This window comes from Echeneis naucrates, chromosome 17 (genome assembly GCF_900963305.1).
Source record: "Echeneis naucrates chromosome 17, fEcheNa1.1, whole genome shotgun sequence".
Taxonomy (NCBI): Eukaryota; Metazoa; Chordata; class Actinopteri; order Carangiformes; family Echeneidae; genus Echeneis; species Echeneis naucrates.
In genome coordinates this window covers 6,770,457-6,794,416 of record NC_042527.1, presented here as the reverse complement: position 1 = coordinate 6,794,416, position 23,960 = coordinate 6,770,457, and the positions used below count along the sequence as shown (strand labels likewise).

The following is a 23,960-nucleotide window of genomic DNA, read 5'->3' as shown; positions in this document are numbered from 1 at the left end:
TCTCAATCACACATACACAGATATATGTCCTAACACATATGTGGGTCACACACAAACCCACACACTGTGTAATGTGTGTACACACTCCAGTATTATGAATGTCCTCCCTCGATTGCTCATAAGCAAAACTGTCCTCCCACATGCTGAACTATGCCTCCCCACACAGAGCATCCCCATGCATCAAAGTCTGTGCTTCCTCCTCAAATCCAAAACATTTAGCAAGGGGGATTTTTTTCTTTTTTGTCTGCAAAGCCCTCCACATATTGTCCTTATAACAAAATAAACACAGCTGCCAATAGCTCTTGGATTACAGTGGGAGACACACACAACCCTTATACGGAGATAACACAAGAGAAGTGCTCATCCAAAGCAGACCTCCTGTTATTATGTCAAAGCTACTGAATTGCCAAAAATCATTCAGTCATTAGATTAGAGCTGATAGGAAACAGCTTTGTGAGGAGGAGAAAGAAGACTGTGAGAAACTGAGAGATATGAGTGAATTTGGCAGATGGTACTGTGTTGTTTTGTGTAGGAGAAAGAAGGAAGGAGTGTATGTGTGTGTCATGAACTACCACAAACCCTACAGACAAATTGAATGTGTGGGGGACAAACTAAACTTGCAAACCATGTCTTATGAGAATTAAATGATGACGGTGAAGTTGATTTTTGAGTTCTTTCACGACACTTGCTGATCCTTCATTCACTCTATGTGACATCAGAGGAGGGAGGCAGGGCCAGGCCCTCCCTCTGATCAAACTACAGAGAAAATCACATCATCAGCCTCCCTCTCTCCGTGTATGGACCACCCTCCACTGTTCTCTCCTGGTGGACAGCCTTTGCTCATGCAGGCCTTCATTCTCAATGAGAGCAAAGGCAGAAGGAGACATGGGAGTGAGAGGAGGAAAATGGAGAGCATGAAGTTGCACAGGAACCACAAGTGAGACGCCAAGCTGGGTTAAACCAATCTGCACATCCTGGACCACTAAGGGAACCCGCTAACACAGGTAAGATTTATAATTTTGGTTTTTCTACGATCAGGTCGCTGATTAATATGGGGAGCGCATGTGTTTTCTATCCTACCCCATTAAGTATGGAAATTGACCAATCAGTCAGAAATTCAAATTTTAAGAAGTGGTATTTATTGGTTGAAGCTGACTCAACCTAAGGTTCTTACATCAAACATTTAAGCAGTCATACGTGTTTTTAAACTACATGTGGCATCAATGAAATTCCCTATGTGTACACTAACTTGTACATGCTGTCATCCCCCCACAGCAGACGGACTTAATCAGTGGCACCATCAGAATAATTTGTGGGTTAATTGGCATAGTCCAAAAAAATCTGCTGGCCAAGAACAAAAGCCGCAGTGAAGTTGGACTGAAATTTGGGGCTTTTTCATTTGCAAACTATTCCTGATGTATTTTGAAATAAAGTTGGAAAAAAAGTTGGGGACACGCATGCGACGTTCCAGGGGTAAGCATTTTCATGGCTTGAATGTCAAGGAAAATCTTTTAATTGAGGAGAAGTAGACAGTTAGAGCTCAGTGGCAGCACTTAGATTCAGTGGGCCATTTGGCAGAGTCCACCCATCCCTTTGGGCTGGGAAAACCAGCCACCACAAAGTTAAACCTGTCTGGTGGGAAAGACTGCATTAATATAAATGAGGTGGCTGGATTTGGTCGGGTCTGGCTCTGAGGGGGGAGACGAGAGGAGAAAATACCCTTTTAAAAAGTCAACAAAAAGATGGCTGCTGTGGCTGACTTGATGAAGTCCAGTAGGGTGTAAACGACAGAGAGAAACCTAGTGGTAATAACTGCCGATGAGATTCCCAGCCCTGGCCAAGGAGCCTCTGTGTAAATAGTGTCACTCTTGTCAGGCTGGGAACTGAGATTCATATTGTGTGGCTGGAGACGTGCAGACGAGCCAATTGCTGAGACAGAGCTTTTGAAGGGGATGCCCTGTGATTACGGAAAGACGGGAAAAAGTATTCTCCACTTAATAATAACTGACTGACAGTGCCAAAGTGTCTGTGAGCTCTGACACATGGCCTGTTTTCATTAAAGTTTCCTTTCCTTTTTACCTTAGATGGATTATAATGTGACAAACAGCATATTGTTCCATATGTTAAAGTTAAAATCGCTGCCTGCTTCAACAACTTAGTTCTAAAAAATTAATGTTGCTTCAGCCTCTTTCTGTCAAGAGGTTGTTGTGCTTTATGAAAACAGAAAAATGTGGTATTATACATTTCCCTTGAGGCAAGCCTATTTTTCCAATGACAATGATAAAATGCCTCTATTCTGCTACATTAGCAGTTTAAGCTTAGGTAATACTCTGGGATCTGTCCCATTAACTGTGGTCAGGACTCTTCAGTACAACTAAACATCAAGGGGAGACCACAGATATTATTCAAAGCCCCCGCTGTCTCGGTCTTGGACTCGTTTATTTCTGCTTCTTCTTTGCCATCTGTTAAAATCCACTGAGGATTTCTTTTTTGATAGGTTCAGATATAAAGTCATATTGTGTGCCTGTCAGAGGTGTTAGAGGAGATGATACTTAACCTCCTTCAGCATGTCCATCAGACTGCTCTTTGGTTGGATTTGGCACAACTGCCAAAATCAGTCAGCAGTTGGCTCTCCAGTAGCCCTACTTCCAGAGCCAAGCCTCGCTATTGAATATGGAAGGAGGGTTTCTTGCTCTTAGCATGCATTTTTGAACGTCACCCACCCCTGCTCCTTTCGTTTTGCTGTCAAAACCAATAAGATCAAAACACAGGCTTTCCTTCCAAAAATAGACTCCAGAAAACATTACTCATAAATCAGGGATTCCTGCTCCCCCTGCTGCTCCTCAGATACATTTCTTTTATTCCTCACCAGATTCAAATTTATCTGCTTTCACCAGTAAGGGTGAAATGATTGAAGATAAAATGCGTTAGAGGGACCAGATTAAAACCACCTGAAGACTTCTCCCATTTTGTTCTACACTGATAATTCTACAGCCCAAGAATCCATAAAACACTGACAGCCAATGGCTGCCCATTGCAGCTGTATGTTCAGTGACATTCATGGCCATGAACTCCATTTTCTGCCTTTTTTAGCATACTAGCATTGGCTCATGTGAGTACATGAGCCAATGCAGGTGCACTGAAAGACTATAGGGGAGGCTCATGGAAGGTCTACACAGGAGATCTACAGAAATATGAAAAACAGATCAGGGCGCCTACACACCCAGCCACCTGATCCAGATGTGGTGAGGGCCTTAATGAAAGACAACCCATGAGCGAATGTTCTGAAGGTGTGAGTTACGATTACAGATATGTGGTGGGTGGGTGGCACTGCTTTCACTCCACCACAAGGGAACCAGAAGTTACAGCTTGCCAAGGGCAGGACGCCTACGGCGCTTGATGTGTGAAACCAACTGTGTCTGCTTCTGAGTCTGCTAATTTTCACTATACATTTTAATGTTCACTTCGTTCAGAATTAAACAAAACTCTTGTGTTTTACCTTGAGTCATGCCACCAGTCAGACTTTTGGACTGTTTAAGAAGTGCAGGCACAGTGGTTATATTGGATTATATGGGATAAGCAAAGAAAAGAAAACATCTGCATAGCAACATATTCCTCTGGTAACGTTCCTGGTAGGAAATTGAAAAAAGAAAGTCCAAGATGAGTGGTACCAAGAGAGGAAGTCGATAGTTGGACCAAAGTAAAGAACAAGTCTAGTGACATTTTATATCTCACTTACGTCAACAATCAAATGAAAATACTTAACCAAGCATTTTGCGTGCAGCCAAGGCATGATGTGGCATAATCTTCCTATGCCTTAGAGCTCCACTGCCGTCCAAGAAGTACAGTATATATGAGTGAGCTGGAACAGACTGACGGGTGATGTTCCTTCATTATAATATGCACGGGCACAGTTTATCTTGAGCCAAATTGAATTTGAGTCAATCAGCGACTAAAACATTCTCAACACAATCTTGTGGGTATTGGTTTGAAGTGCACTGAAAGTGATGGACCAATGATCCAACAAAATATCAGATAAAGATTAAAGCTTCACATATGCGTTAGAAACCAACAGACTTAGCAGTGTCAGGGTTAGTAAGTGTTAGAGAAAGTGGAGGGAAGTTGTAACGTAAGTTAATGTAAGTTTAAAATTAAAAAAGAATAAAACCAACTTTATCCTAAAAGTTAAATGATCTCCATTGTCTGTTTTCATAGATCTTGAGCTTTGTTGCTAGTAAAGAGTGGAAGAACCATGGGAACTGGAACATGGAGCCTGTTTATTCTGCTTGGTTTGGCCTTCTGGAGCAACAGCCAAGCCCTCACCAAAAATCCCATCCTGTCCCGGATACGAAGGGCTCCAGAAGCCAATGGAGAAAATAAAAAGTGCTCCTACACATTTTTGGTCCCTGAACAGAAGATCACAGGCCCCATCTGTGCTGCCCGGGGTTACTCAACTGACAAGGACAGAGTAACGCGCCTGGATGTGGCCGCCGTGCGTGACCTCCTGTCGAAGCAGCGACGGGAGATGGAGACTCTGAAGCTGGTAGTGGATGTTGATGGCAACTTGGTAAATGAGATGAAGCTTTTGAGGAAAGAGAGCAGGAATATGAACTCAAGGGTCACCCAACTCTACATGCAGCTGTTGCATGAGATCATTAGGAAGAGGGACAACTCGCTGGAGTTGGCACAGCTGGAGACACGGATCCTTAATGCCACCACTGAGTCGCTTCGCTTGGCCTCCAGGTACAGGGAGCTGGAGGCCAAATATTCAGCATTGTCTGCACTGGTCAACAACCAGTCAGTGTTGATCGGAGCGCTGGAAGAGCGCTGTATGCAGGTTTACAGCCGCAGGCATGAGCACCCACCAATGGGACCTCCGCTGGTGCAGGTGGTACCCGAGAATATTCCTGTCAATGTGCCCCGGTTCACCAACGAGATCCAGCGGGACCACACCCGAGGGTTCGCTCGGGAAAGAGGCTCTCGCTCTGGGCCATCCCCCACAAGTGGTACCCTGGAAGTCCAAAAACCTCCCGAGAGAAATTTCAGCACTGAAGGTGAGTCCATCCATCCATTGCTTGATTCGGTAACAAAAATCGAAAACAGTCATAGTAAAATGTAGAACGCTCATGACTTTGCAGGCCAACCATAACAAAGAAACAATCTCTGACTTTGAATGGAGCCACAGGTGGGCCAGTAACCTCATTTTCAAAGATTACAGATCTGCACATTCAGCTGGAACTATGCTCCCTGCTCAACAGAAAGAACACAAACCAGAGTGGAAATAAAAATGCTGTAATGCTTGAATTGAGCTTGGGGACTTAAACCAAAGCAAAGAAAGTCCTAACCAGTGCGATTTTGCTCATCAACCGAAATTTCTGACACGTTTAGATTGCCCTCACCCAAGAATAATAAAGTGTGTAGGATTTCGGTGCAGCTGTGTATGAAAATGATCCTGCATAAGACTGTTCCATTGCATGTGAGATGTAGACAGAACCCAGGCTGGCGTCATAGGCTTCTGCAAACCACAAAATAGATGAACTTCTGGTAAACTTCACAAAACGAACAGACTATACCTTTGCAGTATTATATTATTAGCCGGGGGAGGGTTAGTTGCCCTTTCAATAAACTCTGGGCTGCAAGTGCTTTTAATGAAAACTCTTGTAAAGAAAATTACCTTGACAAAGAACAGACTCATTTTCACCCATTTAAAAACAGAGTAAACAGGATATGCATTTTGGTTTGTTGACCTCAAATGTAGCCATTTATTTTCTTATTAAAATCACCGAATTAGCCCCATCCTTCCATGCTGTCCTGAATAGTAAACAACTGACTCTTTCATATGTGTTTTCTATTACTGTCTGCCTGTTTCATTTTCTTTGTTTTAACTGGCCTTTCCTACTTGTGTCAGGAACTGGCTTAAGTGTTTCATCACTGCATAGCCTCATGTAACCCGCACTTGTCTTTCAATCCTCGCCAGAAGAGACTGAAATGGTCCCAAAATGGTCCCTACATATTTTGCCAAGCTTGAATTGAGATCATAATTTCATTTTCAGCCAACTGCTTAACCCCAAAAAACAACAACAAAAAAAACAAAACAACAACCAATATGTAATATGTATATAAGTTGTGACACAACGGTAAAAACTGTATATTAACTTCTCATTACCAGATTCAGGTACTTTATTATTTTTTAGTTAGTTATACATATGTAAGAATGTGAGACAGTAAATAGATAGAAGAGGATAACTAGTAACAGAGTGAAAGGTAGCACCAAATAACCCTGTCATGCTTACTAACCTAGCTTAGCTGAGTAGTTTGTCCATGTGTGTTATACAGTGGTGATTGCCACATGCCTTTGTTGTGTCTTCCCATTCAGGCCCATTCAGAGACTGTCTTGAAGCACAGGAAGCTGGCCATAGCACCAGCGGCATGTACCTGATCAGTCCAGATGAGGCAGAGAGGCCCGTGCAGGTCTGGTGTGAACAAGACATAGACAACGGAGGCTGGACTGTCATCCAGACCCGGAGAGACGGATCAGTTAACTTCTTCAGGAACTGGGACAACTACAAGGTGATGACAATGACACATCATCGCCCTGTCTCCTTTTTTTCTCTCTCCCCTCATGGATCAACATACCATAATGCTTGAATTTCTCAGAGACAACAGTGGGGCCGCAATATGACCCAAGTAAAGGAACCATCTGGGGTCTTTGGGACTGTGTCCTTGTGTTTTCACTTACTGTAAAATATAACGCAGCACTATTCGTCTGAGGTCACTTGGTTTGAGATTCCCATTATGAAATATTAGACGGCTCACTAGGAGGGTATGTTCCAAAGCGCAATCTGCAAGCATTTGTTTCCAAAACCACGGCTACTATGATGCCTTCCTGGATGGATAGACGGTTGGCTTACTGCACCGCACTATAGAGCCCACTCATCAAAGCTCTGTACGAATGAGAAGGAGTATATCGCTGCTGGCAGCCTCAGCAGTTCGTGTTCCATTCAGTCCAGGCAGGCTTGTGCATGTGTAACTGCAAGCTAAATTACCTTCCTCAACATTGATTTGCTTCTGCGCTCTCCCACAAAGCCACCACATTTACACACACGGCAGCAGCGAGGAGGCCCTGGACCGAAACCCTAAATCATTCATCATCTGCTGGCTCACATAGCTAATCCACAATCACAAACCTCAAACTCCTTTACCAAGTGAAGTGTTCTGAAGGCGCATCGCCAGATGTAGATTGCTTGAGGTTATTCGACACAAGCATCCCATTCCAGTTTCACCGTTCCATTTGATCCAACAGATCTGTGCAGTTTGGGTGATGAGCCATTCTGAAGAAGTAGATGCTTATTTTCCTCTAAGCACTGAACAGCGCGTCACTCTCAGGAATGTCAAAGACAGGGTTTCAGTCCTTTGCTTTTGAGGTATTTCTTAACTACAGAGTCATGAGCAAAATGTCATCAAAAACAAAACAAAACAAAAAAAGTTTTCATTTGACCTGATAACAATCCCTCAGCCTCTTCCAAAGCTCCTAACAATTCTCATGTTTCTAAACTCCATGGGATACCGCATAACAAACAATGATAATTATTTACGGTACTTTTTCTGTAACCTTCCTTTTGATCTCTCTTTGACTCAGAGCGGCTTTGGCAACATAGATGGAGAATTCTGGCTTGGTCTGGAAGGCATCTACAAGCTGGGAAGGCAGGGGGACTACAAGCTTTTGGTGGAGCTGGAGGACTGGATGGGCAAAAAGGTCTATGCCCAGTACAGCAGTTTCCACCTAGAGCCAGAGAGTGAGGGCTACCGCCTGAGGCTAGGCACCTACCAGGGCAACGCCGGGGACTCCCTCAGCAGTCATAATGGCAAACAGTTCACAACTCTGGATAGAGACAAGGATGCCTTCTCAGGTAGATATGCATTGTGTCGCCTCTTAGTGATGGGCTGTATTTAAGAAAATGATCAAGCCCCTACTTTAAAAGTTTGATCTGACTGGTTCCAAGATGTTGAGCTTTCGCACTCTCAATGAAAAACTTAGATACAGTTCTTCTTTGCTGGTCAAAAACATGACACTCTGAAGGTAAAAAAAAAACAATGATTCATCCTATGTCCAAATTCCACAATGCTGAAAAAAAAAAATGTGGTGTCGAGATTTAAAAAAAATAAAAATAAATCATGTGACGTCCACCTCACCTTTTTAAGGCTAAAACTTGAATCAGCTTGTTTTTGAAAATAAAGAACTTACTATAGTGGAAAACCCAGCAGTGTGGGCCTGGGCAGCAATGTGAACAGAGCAAGGTTTTGATGTGTTAGCTGAAAAATATTTACTTTATGCCATTGCAAAACATAACTTTTTTCCATGAGCCATGACACGGTTGCAGTAACAAGCAAAAAGTGCCAGAGGCAGTGAGTCACTATTTTCCACGAAAAGCCAAAAGAAAAAAGCAGTGACCTCAATCAATGTTTAAGATGATCTCATTTTTCAATCAATCTCTCTTCATAGAGCTAATAATAATCTACACCGTTAATTTTCCACAACAGGTAACTGTGCCCATTTCCATAAAGGAGGCTGGTGGTACAATACTTGTGGCCAAGCCAATCTCAATGGTGTGTGGTACGCTGGTGGTATCTACCGAAGCAAGTTCCAAGATGGGATCTTCTGGGCCGATTATGGGGGAGGCTTCTACTCCATGAAAGGTGTCCGTATGATGATCAGGCCCATAGACTGAAGAAGTACTCTAAACCAGGCTGGTCCTCGGGCAGCTATGGAGGCCAGGTTACACTTGAACCTCATTCTAAGGGTTGACTATTTTGTCACATCAGCAACTGGTTGATCTAAGATAGAAGACCCACACCGGTGGAGATTACCAACCATCAGTAGTGACTTCAGTTGCCTCTTGTAACAGAGATAGACTGTTTGAAATTTCTTCTCTTTATATATCTTAGATGCACACTTAGAGGGATTTAGAGGATATGGTTATTTATACTAAGCCATTCAGCTCCTTTAACCACAAACTACATATCATGGTAAAAGTAAATTAAAAATAACTGCCAATGTTTTGCAGTTATGTAGTTCAAGGTGTCAGTCAGTATTTTCCTCATTACTAGGTGATCCAGTGAAGATGAGGCACCACATCCTCACAGAACTACATTGAGATTGATTTCATACATACACTTTAGAGTTACAAGATCGAAATGAATCTCTTCCTACCTCGCCAAGATAAACATGTCCTGTACTTGCTGGGAGCTGGAGAGTATATTTTTTGATACCTATGCAGGTTTATTTAGACTCTGTATTCACTTGCAGATTTCAAAAAGGCTGATGAGTTGGTTTAAATACATGTTTTTATAATGTAGAAACAGTACTGATTATATTTTTTCTCCCTTCAGTTAATATGGCATGATTGGTGACTGTGTGTGAAGCTACTTTATCCAAGTGCAGATGACCACGAACTGTAATTTATGTGTACAATTAACTTATCAAAACAGTGAAAAGGGCTGGATATCCAGAGGGGAACAGTGAACCAGCCTACAGAAAATAACTAATGTCCTCCGCTGTATATATGACAACCATTCTCAAAGTGTGCTTTGCACGTATGGAAATAGCCCCTTATATGTTTTTCTCATTTGGCTGTTCATTAAATTCCAGCATGACTGTGGGAAAACCAAGCATTGTTTAGAGAAAAAAAGATGGAATTACATTTTGTTCTGAGTGGTTTTCAACCAAGAAAAATGTCGACAAGGGTCTCGAGAATTATAGCTGCTGGGACAGACAGTGAGAAGCACGCTGCTTAAAGCCAGACAGGATGAAGAGTGAAAAAGACGAGAGAGAAGGGAAGAGGGCAGAGAGCGAGGGAGGGAGGGGATGTACCGGGATGGAAATGGTCCAAATTTCCAAGTTACCCCCTCCTCCTCCCCTTCCTTTTAAATACAGAGAAATTTACATTCTTTCCACACAAAAGTGCTGGAACTGTATGTTTTCGTAAAAATATCTTTCATTGACAAAGTCATGGGCTCCTGCACTCTGTAATCACCGGTATGGAAGGAAAGGGGTATCCTTTTGGGGAAACCTTCCCAGAGGAGAGGGGGGCTTGGTGGCTTGAACTAGTGGGGCTGCTTTGAACAAGAGTATTGCATACACAACACACATGAAAGACAAACAGTCTTTGGTCTCTGAGCTGAAAATAGACTCTTATATTGTGTTGTTTTTCTTATTGACCACAAAACCCCTCACACCCATCTCTTTAACAAACCTAAGACAGTGAAAACACAAAGCACAGGGGCCCAGCTGGACAGGGAAACATGTTTATAGACATAAAAAAAAAGCAGAATCTAATAAAAATGGCGTCACGATTTTCAAATTAAGGCAATAAAAATTGAAACCTATGAGTCACAATGATTGGAAGGACAAACATGTAGGGTCACTTTGGGGGAGACATTTCACTGGAATACTGACAGAGCTCATTTCATGTGGTGATTTACACAGTTAGCCAGGGCATAATTAGTACGCGCTTATCTAGTGTTTATCTTTGTTAAGATTACATGCACATTCCAGCTTTATCTCCTGGGTGTGAGTCATTGTTGTGTCGAACAGATAAGCAGCCATAAATCCTCATGCAGGGAAGCGCTCAAGAAGTTCCCCACTGAAACCCTGAAGCAAATCTGTATTCAGCATTAATGAGACCTCTCAAAAGATGAAAACAAAGCAAAGACATCCCATTTTAAGTGGCAACACATTTCTGTGGTTGGCTGGATGAAGACAAGACTAGTCATCACCTCAAATCTGGCTCTCAACCTGAATTACATTTCCTTTTCTTTCTTTCTTTTTTTCCGTTTTTAGCCGTTTTTTTTTTAGCCGTTCCGTTTTTGTAGCAAATGAAGTCAGCTAGCTCACCTCACCATAAAAACTGGAAGTAGAAATAACAAGATTGGCTCGGTCCAAAATTTAACTAACCTTACCAGCATGTTTAACGCTCAGCAAATAGCGTGTTAGATCTGGTTTTATCTTTCTGAAAAACTAAATGTAAAAAATACAAGCTGTGGTTCTTTGGGTTGCTCTGAAACATGCAACATGCAACTACCCATGAACCACACATTTTTACACATGGTTGTAACCAGAAAACGTGAGATTCAGAAGAGATTTGGTGGATTTCCTTTTCACTATGAACACAGTGTGCTGTGTTCCACTGGCTCGATGGCTTCATGTTTACCATACAGACATGATGCACAAATGCATTTTTCAAATATTCCACTTTCCTCTAAGTAAATAATTGAACACATAGCATTCTGAGCACACTTGTCCTTTGAATATGGCACTTGTGCATTCATAGAGCTTGGATAGTGTGTCTGTCCAATCTTCTTCCGTTGGCCAATGAGCAGCTCTTCTGCAACAGTTCAGGATTAAAGTTCCTTATAATGGGCCACCATCTTGTCACAAACCTGCCTCTCAAACGTCAGTACTAAATACTGCACAGGCTGCCAGTGTGGGATGCTCAGTCACCACTGGAGCTGTAACTGATGTCTTCCAATGACTTTGCCCACCACACACTGAACCCTCACACTAAACATTCTCATGGGCATATGGAAATCTGCGATTAGCCCACAAAAACCCAACTCCTACGTGACATCGTCCTACGGTGACATCACTGACTCCTGTGAGGGGACCACACTTGGGCCTGTACCACCTCAAATACCTGGCCAGCAGACTGAGGACGGCTGAGTGCTGCTGCCGTGTGGTCTGATGGAGGTTTTAGAGGTGAAAGCCTTCTTTGTCGCTGAGTGAAGCTCCACCGTCTACGAATTTCACCACCAAAATGGCACCAGGCGCAGAAGATTTCTGGAAGAACATGGCTCCACATTTCATTGCTGTTTGCTAAAAAAACATCTGTTGTTAGTAGAACGTCTGTGAGAGTGACTCATTAGCCCTCAAATGCTCAGCTAGTGTCAACCAGCAAATTAACAGTCAGGATGTGGAGCTGTTTTTTTTTTTTTTTTTTTAAATAAGCAACATGACTAATTCTTGCCCTAACTGGGCCAGCTAAACAATCCCATAACTAAGTTCATTCTGAAGTGCCCTTTTAAACCTTAACAGTGACTTGTTTAAGATGGATGATCACTTGAAGGGATCTGGGGAGGCTCGCTGAGCTGCAGACAGCTTAAGTTTCCACACTCCCTTACTCAACTAAAACATACAGTAGGATGATATTTTATTAAGCTGTGCGGCACACAAGTGAGTGCGTAGATTGTGAAAATGAAAATCATTTTCATGAGGTTTTACTGACAGAAATAAGACAATCTGAACACTGATCACAACCCAGAGATAACAAACAGTGGGAAATTTGAGCTCTGAGACATGTGCTCCTGGAGTTTCATCTGCTCAATAGCAGCCGTTCAGTCTCTCAAATGGATGCATTAGGAACTAAAAATTCAGATGGTTTTCATTGTTCATGTGGTTAGCATGAAATGCTTGTTTATTCTAGACTCAAACCTTAAAACCCCTTACGTTGTCAAACGTGTTTCCTGAACAGTGTGGAGTCAGCATTAGAACTGAATGTACACTAATCATTTACACTATCACTATTGAATGTATGTGTTCTGAATATATGACTCTAGTATATAGCTATTGTAATGAATGGCATTAGTCATGGAGGGCTGTTTAAGGGTTCGTGACCGCCTGGGGTGACAAAGCCAAAGGAGCAAGCAACCTGACTACCCAACTGTTTTTACACCATTGCAGACAGTTAAAAACAGGAGGGCCCCCCAGCCTAAATCTGCTCAAGAGAGACATGAGAGACATAAGCCATAGAGCCACAGAGGACAACAGAGGAAACTACAGAAATATGTTACATTGAATCCTGCAGAGAAGAAAAGAAGGCTCGCTGTGCTGTGGTACTAGTTTGGGTCTTTTCTTTTAGCTACTAACAAAGAATTCTACATATATCTTTCAGCTGAACGAAAAACTTGCAACTCAATAGCACCAAAAAGGGATACGAATAGCAGATCTTTTGGAGAAAGATATTCAGGATTTCATGCCTCAGGCTTAATTGAGCCTAGACCAAATTGTGGTCAAATTACATTCAAGTCCTGCCATGGCCAAAACGGAATGAAATTTTGTGGGATGAAAAACATTCTTTCACTTGTTCTGAAGTCACCTGGTCATCCTACCACAACATCTAAATGAAAGAGCAGAAATATAGTGTCTTCATGAAAGAGTAGTTCACATTTTAAGCGCTGTGCTCTAAAGTGACAACAGATGTGAGGGATTTGTGGCCAGGGAAGTAGATAGGAAAAATAGGATTTAGCCTTTTTTTTTTTTTTTTGGGGGGGGGGGGGGGGGGTGACTTTTTTTATTAAAACTATAGCCAGATTTATGCAGCTAACTTTGTATTGGCAGGAACCATCCTATGGGTAATTTCTATATATGGGCCAAAACAAAAACATAATTTAAAATGATCATTTGTGATGCACCCCTAATGCTTGAAGGAGATATCATTTACATTCACTTTCTCTGTTGCCAATGAAATATTGTTAAAGTTGTCTGTGGTCTTGCTCTTGGCATTGATTAGATTTGAACATTGACCCTACAACCCAACTTTTATTACATTGAATAGATGTTGATAGAACATGTGACTACAATACAATTTGCGGTTTAAATGCACCCTGACCTATTATGTGTGCTGATGCTTTAATAAAGCATATCACACAGCAAATGCACTGATCTAATGAGCTTCACAGTTCTGTTACAGCTAGATTTTAATGTTGAGGCTTGTAGGATTTGAATGATGCTATGATGCCATCTGGTGGATGAGAGCTCGACCATGTTCTCTCAATGTCTACTAATGTAAACTAATATACTGAAACTTTTTTGTGCTTGCTATCAGTATTGTTATGGAGCTTTATTTGCTTATTTACTCTAAGATGACTCTAAGTTTGTTTGTTTTAAATTCTTTTTGTGTATCTCAGCCCATATTGTTTAAGAGTTGTCTTGCTGAAGTTGTTTGGTAAAAAAGGGTAATGACCATGAGCTTTAGCCTACACCTTTTCGATGGCTTCATCTGAGGTAAATCTTCTATGTATTTAGTTGGGGATTAATATCGAATGCTAATCGAATAAAGACTCGAATTGAAATTGAATCGAACTACATACAAGTGGTCAGAAAACTCAGAGAGGTAATGGGATGGACAAGAAAGCACATAAAGACACAACTGAGAGCAAATCGTATGTGATCTCAGTTTACAATAAATATATTGACAAAGAGGTCACTCATGAGTGCATATTGGCAGACATTAAAGACACCAATAGATAAAATATCACGCAGCTTTATTGCTCAACTTTGACCTTTTATAACTTCCAACATAACAACTGTTCCGTCATTACAGCTAGGTGTGTGGGTAAACAGTTCAGTGCTGCTCTTGTTTAGTAAAAACGGCAGAAACAAGAGAATTTTTTTTTCTATCCGGTGTGTTAAAACAACATTCAGTGGTGCAATAAAGTTTACGGATACAAAAGAAGGAGGCGGGGCGTATCGTCACTGGATGATGACGTCAGTCTAGGAGTTTACCAACGCTATGGCGGCTCATGCTAGCGAGCTTGAAATTGCGAAGAAAAATTTAACTGATGCAATTGGAGATAATGTCAAGCAGTACGTAACGTTATGTTTCTGTGTATTTTCTTTTCCTTTCGCTAACTTTTGAACCGGTTGCTTGGGAGCAGCATCGACGTTAACTCGCATGCTAACGCTTGCTAATGCTTGCAGCATCCATCATTAGGTGCTGATGTAATGATACAAAATAAACGCTAATTATTCGTCGGTCTGTTTATCCTCTCACTTAACTGTGGATTTGTATGAGAACGGCTTTTAAATATAAAAAAATTATATGTTTAGTTTGTATGAGGTGAAACGAAAACATAAAATAATAAAGGTGGCTACAAGGTGCATGTAAACTGATGGGTATGTTTATAAAATAACTATGTTATGTTTTTTGTAATGTAATTGTTGTATCCGTGCAGTTACTGGGCAAATCTGAAGCTGTGGTTCAAACAAAAGATCAGTAAGGAGGAGTTTGACATTGAGGCCCGTCGCCTGTTGGCACAGGAGAATGGTTGGTTGCCAGAAATGCATTCCGGCATCGATGTTTATGTTGAAAAGTTGTTGGTATTTGTTGAAGTGTTTTTCACTTCTTATTTCCCTCCTTTTTGCTCTGCAGTCCATGTTCACAATGATTTTCTCTTGGCCATTCTCACACGCTGCCAGATCATCGTCTCCACGCCGGGTAGGAAGGTTTTTAATCATCTTATGTGTTTCAAGCAGCATGTGAGCTGTTATCTGTGTTCAAACTATAGTTAAGGATCAGTGCTATGTCTCTCAGTACTATTTGCCATGTATATAGCATGAAAATATACGGGTATTAATAGATAGAGAGAGAAACAATGTAGATGATTCATTGCTCAAGTGTAAGAAAGAAATTATCAACGATGAGAATTGTAGATATTTGCAAGTAAACATTGCTTTAAATGGCATGCTTTGCTTAAGGTGTCTGATGCAGCGAGTGTTTCTCGTGTTTTGTCCTCTAGAGGGCACTGGACCATTACAGTGGCAAGGTGGCTCTGCCTCAAAGCCGGGTAAACCAAAAGGGAAGAAAAAATGCTCCTCAAGACAGAAGTTTGATGTAAGTAACTATCTTAAAGCGCCTATCTAAGATGTCTGACCCACTGACTTTATGCCATGCTTCTATCATGTATAGCACCGTTTCCAGCCTCAGAACCCTCTGAGTGCTGCCCATCCCTTCAGTCCACGAGAGGTGGGAGGTGAGGAGGAGGAGCTGCGTCTCAGCGCCCACACGCTGCTGCTGCCCACGCGGGGCCAGCTGGAGGCCCGCATGATGGTGACAGCGTTCGAGCTAGGTCTGGACAACGTCACAGATGATGCCGTCAGCACCATGATTTATGCTGTAGAGGTTTGTAAGAACTGTTCACTCTGTATGTGTGTGTGTTGGATGGATTTGATGAACAAACAGCAAATGTGGGTATGCAAAAATGAGTGTATGTAATTGTCATTTGAACTGAAGCTGGACATTACAAACACCTCACTCGGCACATGATTCAGTAATGTGTAGATGTTCCAAGACGGACTATCATCTGCAGAACTGGATAGTCCTAACTTTCTTATATTTGTGTTTTAATTATCCAAGTGACCCAATAAATGCTCACATTCCCAGCAAAGGTAACTGACCAGGCCCCACACCCATATTCAAAAAATAACCACAGAAAATAAAGTAGTTAAATGTTGCTGCAGTATTCATGTCTAGTGAAGACGTGTTTAAATGATGTGATATAGAATTTCACAGTTTTTTAACATATTTATATTTAGCTATTCTTCTGCTATTTCTATTAGTTATTACAAAGTTACTTCTTTGCCTCTGTCTTGGTGTACGACGTCATGCTGTATGGGAGGAAGTGTGTCCTCAGGAAGCATATCATTTATTCATGCAAATGTCTTAAATTATCCATAAGGTCAGTACAAACTCAGACCCTGGTAGTCTCGGTTTAGTCTAAATTCATTTTGGAACGGAATATTTCAGAGTCACCGTGTCTTTGCAAAGAGATTTATTTTCTGCATTACTAATTTTGTGTGACTGTCAGCTGTGTTTACTCAGGAAACTGGGAAACAGTTTACTAACTGCTTGGATTTATTTCAGCACCACTTGAAAGATGTTCTGACTGCTGTAATCACTCGGAGGAAGGCATATCGGTTAAGGGATGGTCACTTCCCTTATGCCTTTGGCAGTGATGTCACGCCCCAGCCTTATCTGAAAAACAGCCTTGCTGCCTACCACAGTGTTACTGAATGGTAGGGAAAACAATGAGCTTATATTAACTAAGAAGCATGAAGCACAAAAAGATTTAATGCTGAATTGCCCTTCATGTTTTTAAAAGTAATTTTTTCCATGAGTGGTGTGACGATCACATTTTTCAACTCAATGATGTTAACCTTCTCTTTTGTGTAGTCCTCCTCCAAGTGCTTCTCTCCCTGCTGGCCCACCACCTCAAGTGTCACCTGATGAGGCGGAACAGCAAGCTGTTCACTTATTGGCTTGTTCCGCTGCCAGTCTTCCTGCACCCCTTTCTCCAATCAACTTGTTTGATCTACTGGAGGCTTTACGGGTAAGAAAATGTGCTCATGCCCGTTTCTGGTTAAGCAGACTTAGTATCTTGTGTTTTTGCAACAACTAAGATGAGACTTTTCAAATAGACTTTCGATATTTCAAAGGACACTTTTTTTGACAGAATTATACAAGCATTGGATGTAATTGATAAAAGTGCACATAACAGAGCTGAAAATATAAGCTGTTTTGGGTCTTTTACCACAAAACTGAACACTCTTTTGACTCTTGGTTAGACAAGACCAGCTATTTGAAAAAAATCAGGTTTTATGGTATTTTAACAAGAACTTTTGGTGGATTTTTTTTCCTTTTTTTTAAGTTTGTGGACCAAATCATTAATTGATCATATATTGTTATATTAATCTCATCTTAAACAAGTTTTATATATAGATGTGAAGACATATTACCTTACAATCAAAGAGCCTTATATAGTGTGTCGCATTCAATGAGCATCATTAAAGTTGTGTATTGTCATGATATTTTTCTGAATATGTCACACATGGTCACAGAAAAATTATTGAATTTATTGAGAATATTATTCGTGACATGACAACAGTGTGAATTTGTTTTTCTTGTTAGTTTTTTTTGTGGTCATAGAGAGCTTTGCTCTGCTTGGAACTATGTAATTGCCTCGTTTGTCAATTTGTTCACATGATGAATTATGGCCTGTTGTCTTAAAAATATCAGACATTTAGAGAGTGTTATCTTGTTTGCATCATTTGCTTGCTGTAGGTTCACCATGGCGTAATGCCTTCTCACACTATGTATGCCCTGAACATGGAGCGCATCCTCTCACGGCTCTGGCATCCCAGCCACGAAGAATTAGAACAAGACCGCGTCCACCGGCAACGGCTTGCTGCGAAAGATGGCGTCCTCGTCAGCTGAAAACTACTTACACTGGACTCTATATGAACTGTGGACATCATGAAGAACCAAACACAAAAATATTCCCTAAATGGAAATGAATGGGTAACAGTGTGTTTTTGTTTTGTTTGTTTTTTATCTCTACAAATCTTCTAAGACCTGAAAAATCACATTCATATTGTACAGAAACATAAACAGATGAGTGGGGCAGGATGAAACAACAGAGCTGGACAGTGGGCATAGACTGGGATGTCAGCTCCAGCCAATAGCTGGCAGATTAGTGGCTTTATTTTTGTCTGGTCCACCAGCCATTTTGGCAGTGGACCAGCCAGCATTTGAAGCTTCTGTCATATAGTGAAAATCTAATTTTATGGATACAAATTTAATTCCAGAATATAACGCCAGCCACTACAACCTAGTATTGCGGCTAAAGCATTTGTGGGTAAGAAGTCTAAATAGAATCAAATATAACTTTGTTGCCTACAGTTGATTTTGTGCATGTTTTCAGATATGCACCTATCTGTTGATAACTCTTAGTAAATACAACAAGCCATATGTAATCCTATAGCATTGTGTGCACGACTGTGTGCCCACATACTGCACAAACCAATTAAAAAAAAAAAAAAAATTCCCAGGTGTTTTTTAGTCAAGCTGGCTCATCAGCCCTCGTGTCAGGCTGATGTTATAATAATGATTAGCTCTGATTCAAATGAAAGACAGGCAAAGGGAGGATTGAAATAGTAACAGGTGTGGCAGATGTCAGCGAAGCATACCCTGTGGGTAAGTGAAAACACTGTGGGTGTGTGTGGTCAAACCCACCAAACATCCCTGTCTCATCTGTCAAAAAACTACTCCAGTATTCCCACAACCTTTAGCAATGACCCTCAGTGTTAGTGTTCACAGATGAAGCCGAATCGTAAATGTCTCTGTGCACTTGAACGTCTCTCCAGTTCAGGGCAAAATATCTAGAAATTTGTACTTTTTTTAATACACAAAGCTTGTTTGTAAATTGCTTTACAGACAGAAGGTGGTAAAGTAAATAAAAATGCATCTTTTTGTACAACACATTTTTTTCCCTATACTTTAGTATTGTGCTTTTGCTTCATACGTTTGCGTGTTGTGGAGTCGCCAGCTCTGGGAGGACGTGATACACACACACACGCGCGAGCGCGACCCTCGCGCTCTCCCGAGGCCTCTTGCCATATTTGGCCGCCTGCGGCTCCACTTCCGACAGCCCGCCGTCCAATGCGAGGCCGCGCAGATTCATCAGCCATTACAAGCGCCTCACGCAGCACCGGTGACTCAATATCCCGTCTGCCCCGGTCCCTTCAATAACAAACACCTCACGTACACACTGTTCAATCATCGGCTCTAACACACACACACAAACACACACACCCTTCCACCCCACCCCCTATTGTTTAGTTCACACACAAGCACCAAGTCCTGACACGTGTCTAACCTTTTATTTAGTCATATTTACAGTCGAAGTGCTTAAAGTACGGCGTACAAATATTACAAAGTGTTATTTCGGGTGTAACGTGAGTTACACCTTTTTTAGCAGAAAGTTGTATGAACACAAAGGTTAAGAAAGTAAGGCAGTTCTTGTCAGTAAACGCTAAACGCACCTAGCAGAGTCCTTGCGTAAAGGTGTGAACTTTGTTTTATAAGTGTTACTTTGTACATGTAGGCTGGTGGGATACTCAGTGCTGGACTCAAGTCTAGGTGCTTACAATAACATATACTCAACGCAGTGGAAGATTAGCAAGCCAAGACTTGGTTCACATTTTGTTTTCCTCCCCTTTGCAATTTGATCGCTCTGTAACTGTGACAGTCCTGTCCGGATGGAGGACCGTGGGCTTGAATCGGTTTGACAATTAGCTGGTGACAACATATGGACACTTTCTGTGTTTCCCTGGCTTGACTGGGTACAAATATTATTTTGCAATTTTAAAAAGTACACACACAATTGCCAGAAATATGTAACAAGTCACACAAGAGGTGCAATGTGAGCAAATGTCCCCTGTCAGCTGTGCGTCTGTGCAGTAAGTTTGTAGTCCTTTAGCTCTGTTATGACTCTTCTTCTGTATGTATCTAGTCAGTCACAGTTTGTCTGAGGACACGGCATGAACGCGTCATTTGGTGGAAACTTGAAATTTGACTCCCATTGCACGGCTGAGCAGGTCACTTTAAGCTGCATTTGGTCCCCCAAGAAAAATCCCTTGGTTGTTTCCCCCCTGGCAGTCTAGTAAGCTTGGAGCTGCTGCGTCAAAATGAGCTGGCAGCCGCTGTTAACGTGGTCCATGACCTTTTGCTTTAGCAGGGCCAGCTCGTCCCGGAGGACGTTGGCGGAGGAAACCAACTCCGTGTTTTGGCTTTTCAGGTTTTTCACCCTCTCCTCCAACCGGGAGATCCTCTCCAGCTTCCTTTTCCGGCATTTGGACGCGGCCACCCGGTTCCTCATGCGCTTCCTCTCCGCTTTGATACGCTCCTGGGTCTCCATGTCTATGGGGGAGAGCGGCGGGGTGTCCCCGGACATCTCCGGCACCGTCTGCGGCTCCTCTTTGAGCGCGTGTAGCCGCGGGTGCTGAGCTGCCGCCAGCTGGTGCTCCATGTGACTGTGGGACGGTTGTGGGGCAGCCGGGTAACTTGTAGGCGGCTGCCTCTCGCTGGCAGGCATTGACGCGGAGCTCACCGCCCGGCTGAAAGTGCCCAAGTTAGTGTACTCTGGCGGGTCGGTGCGCACCGTGCAGCTGTAGGAAATCCCGCCGCTTTCGGACGCGGCGGCGGCGGCGGCGGCACCGGCACCGGACGTGCTGCTGGTGGCGCCGGTCTGTGCGTCCGGGTGGACGGCCGGTATCTGCTGCTGGTAGTGGAGCTCTGCCAGTGCCCTCACAAAGCCTTCGGCGAAGCCCTCCTGCTCGTCGGTGATGTTCTTGGGGCAGATGAACTGGGTCGGGGTGGGAGTCGTCAGTCCGCTGCAGGACTGGATGATCAATCTCTCCAGTTCAGGCGAGGCCAGCTTCAGTAAGCCCACATCAGGGGACGTCAGGATGTCCAGGGCCTTGGCGCCCAGATGGGGTTTGAAGTTTTTCGGGTCGTTTAGGTTCAGGGTCATGGTCTGTTTAAGGGTTTTGGGGTTAAACCCATACACCGCCGCCCCGTCATGCTGAGAGTTGGACGCATTCACAGCTTCTTCGTAGAACGTCGCTTCCATTTTTCTCGACATAAAGAATTTTTTAGTCACCTTGAGGGAGGTCGTTTCTCCTTGGGGGGGAAAAAAAGTCCAAAATCGACTGTTTACATGTGTCCCGTGGCTCCCTATCTCTCAACTGTCTTACGATGGAGTCCGCCTATCGTTGAAGTTTAACTCTCTTGACAACTTCGTGTCCTGAGAAAACTTTTCTCTTGCGACCCGCGAGATCATCAACAGAAAAAAGTCCCCCCGCCGCCGAGGCTCGCTGTTTTCACCTCAAGTGTCCTTTCTGATTTATTCCCCTTCCAAAAAACTAAGAAACGGCCTGAATAGGATAATACTTTCTATCACTTCCAACGTGGAGACGAACTTTATCCACCTCTAAGCTGCAGCTCTACTGAAAATAACAATGATGTCATTTCTACGGCCTCCGATTGGCCCGAGACGATTTGATGGGCGGGACAAGTGTAATGACATGCAGGTTGCTCTGACAACGAGCCATATCCACGCCCCTCTCGCGATGGTTTATGGGATTAGGTAATGCAGACAGTGGAGCAATGTACTCTGGGATTACGTAGTGTTTTTGAATATTTAGTTACCCGCTCAATTATTAGTTACCCATCCTGAGGTGAGGGCTGCTCCAGATACACCGTGGAGCTTGGTCTCAGCCACAAGATCCAGAGTTTCACAAATTTCCATTAAAAAACACAATCAAAACAAGTTGATAGCTTCATCATGGAAATGCTGCCATATGAATTAATCAGTGTTTATAGATGAAAAAGTGAGCGGTGTTTGCTACAAAAACAGACCTAATGCTTCCACCAAAAACTGTTTCTTAACAATAGCGCATTTTCAAAATGCATGTCTAGCTGCACATGCTTGGTGGTGCCTTTTTAAACTTCTACAGTTAAGTATACACGTGACAACAAAGCTGTATAAAAACAGCAATTGGAAATAAACATTTCTCTTTAGCTATTAAATCAAACAGATGGTGTGGGCTGGTATGGTAGGTACAAAGCAGCGAATTGAATTACATCTACAGTGTCCAAATAGCATACAAGTAAAATACAAAATTCAAAAATCTTAAGTCTAAAATCAACCAATAAGTCTCAGCATCCGTACTGGGTCTGTGTTTTAATAGATAGATAATTAGATATTAAGACCAGTGGGAAGTTGCAGTGTCACAAAATTACAGCAACGTCTGAGAATGGCCAACACAAGAAAAGAAAAACATGCATAGGACCATTATTATCTTTGTCAATTATTAGTAATAAACCCTGCAATAAGGCCTGCTTTAAGTGGTCTAACAAAGATTTTTGATCTAGCGCTTTTTGCTGAAACTAGGTCAAGTTTCACTGGCCAAACAGATAAGAGCGAATGGAATAACAATTCAAAAGGTGAGTCATGAAAACTGGCAGAGTAGCTAAAGGGAACAGATATTGATAAAGAGGAAGAACTTAAAGTGACAAGTCAGACCTGCATTGAGAGCTCTTTTTTGTGAAGAATGTGATATAAATATGTAACCCTTCAGAGATGCATGGTTCCAAGTTCCTCTTTGAAGTCCTGGACTGAAATGAGGATCTGTGTTATCGGAATCACATCTGATTATCAGCTATTGACAGGAAAGGTAGCTCACACAGGAAGATAACACCACAAAGATGAGCAAATACCAACATATAGCTAACAGTCCATGTCCAGGCAATGAACATGCAGTATCCACACGTACACATACACCATCTATATATAAATCCAACCGTCTATGAATATCCATAAAAATCTAACTGATAATAGCTAAAATAACTATAGAGGAAATGCAAGTTTTTTTTCCCCATTCAGACTTTGTGTTTCTGAACTTTCTCCAGTTACTTCTAGGGTATTTACAGTATATACTGTTTCTTCTCAACGAAGTCACAGTATAGTTTGAAAGTATAAAATCTTTAGTTTGTTTTAATATTGCACACATCATTACATGGAATAATAGGTATTGCAGTGATGTATCAAAAAGCGGTCATCGTTAATGATTAAAACTTTAGTTCTTAGACATGATCTTTACTTCTCTCTGATGCATTTTACATGTTTACTGCAGTCTGTTCTCATTCTCATAGTACCTTAAGAGTAAGTGTGAGGCCATATTAATGACTGAAGTGTCTGTACAGCTGTAGTCCAGTCTGTCTGGCCTCCCCCATTGTATTATTCAATGTGTTCTCCTCAAGCCAACTATAAATAAGTTAACAGCCACAGACGGCCTTTAGTACCAGAGCTGGCTGAGGTCAATGCTCTTGAGATGACATGTTGTGCTCACAACACAGCCAAGCAACACCCATTTGGAAGTATTTGACACCCTGAAGTAGAAAGCCAGCACTGGGATTCTTTGAAAACTTCTGGGGCTAATACCACAACAGTAATGAAGGCAAACAAGGCCTCTGTCTTTCATTCCTCTTTCTTCCTCTCTTCTTACAAAACTGAATAGCTTCTTGTGTAACAATAACTTTGAGCTACTTTACCCTCCCCAAGTGTTTCTCTGTACACCTGTGGTCAGCCACAACAACAACAATTTTCCTGTTAAAGTACTGCTGTGCACTGGCCATGCTTCCTGTTTCTCTGTCAGCTTTTCCCCTCTGCTGGCCCAACGGGGTTGCCTTTAGATAACAGCGCTCTCCTCCTCCCTGCCTGGGCCAGCTGTTTCCACTGCATGTAGTTTTCTAATCAGGAGCTGGTCCTGCATGCCTTCCAACAGG

The 23,960-nt window shown here is 42.3% G+C and overlaps 3 protein-coding genes across 3 annotated transcripts; 2 read left to right on the top strand and 1 right to left on the bottom strand.

Annotated features, from left to right (window-relative positions):
• Window positions 1–809: 809 nt before the first annotated feature.
• angptl1b (angiopoietin-like 1b) lies at window positions 810–10,360 on the top strand. The gene is made up of 5 exons (XM_029524891.1): window positions 810–1,004; window positions 4,216–5,054; window positions 6,377–6,570; window positions 7,640–7,910; window positions 8,542–10,360. The coding sequence occupies exons 2-5, from the start codon at window positions 4,253–4,255 to the stop codon at window positions 8,727–8,729; spliced, it is 1,455 nt and encodes a 484-aa protein (XP_029380751.1). The 5' UTR covers window positions 810–1,004; window positions 4,216–4,252; the 3' UTR covers window positions 8,730–10,360.
• Window positions 10,361–14,541: 4,181 nt separating this feature from the next.
• Window positions 14,542–18,697, top strand: tada1 (transcriptional adaptor 1). Its single transcript, XM_029525277.1, has 8 exons — window positions 14,542–14,641; window positions 15,010–15,101; window positions 15,207–15,272; window positions 15,574–15,668; window positions 15,744–15,956; window positions 16,698–16,849; window positions 17,007–17,163; window positions 17,895–18,697. The coding sequence occupies exons 1-8, from the start codon at window positions 14,568–14,570 to the stop codon at window positions 18,045–18,047; spliced, it is 1,002 nt and encodes a 333-aa protein (XP_029381137.1). The 5' UTR covers window positions 14,542–14,567; the 3' UTR covers window positions 18,048–18,697.
• Window positions 18,698–19,478: 781 nt separating this feature from the next.
• LOC115057273 (transcription factor AP-1-like) lies at window positions 19,479–21,606 on the bottom strand. The gene has a single exon (XM_029524270.1). It carries the CDS (start codon window positions 21,253–21,255, stop codon window positions 20,272–20,274), a length of 984 nt encoding a protein of 327 aa, XP_029380130.1. The 5' UTR covers window positions 21,256–21,606; the 3' UTR covers window positions 19,479–20,271.
• Window positions 21,607–23,960: the final 2,354 nt, after the last annotated feature.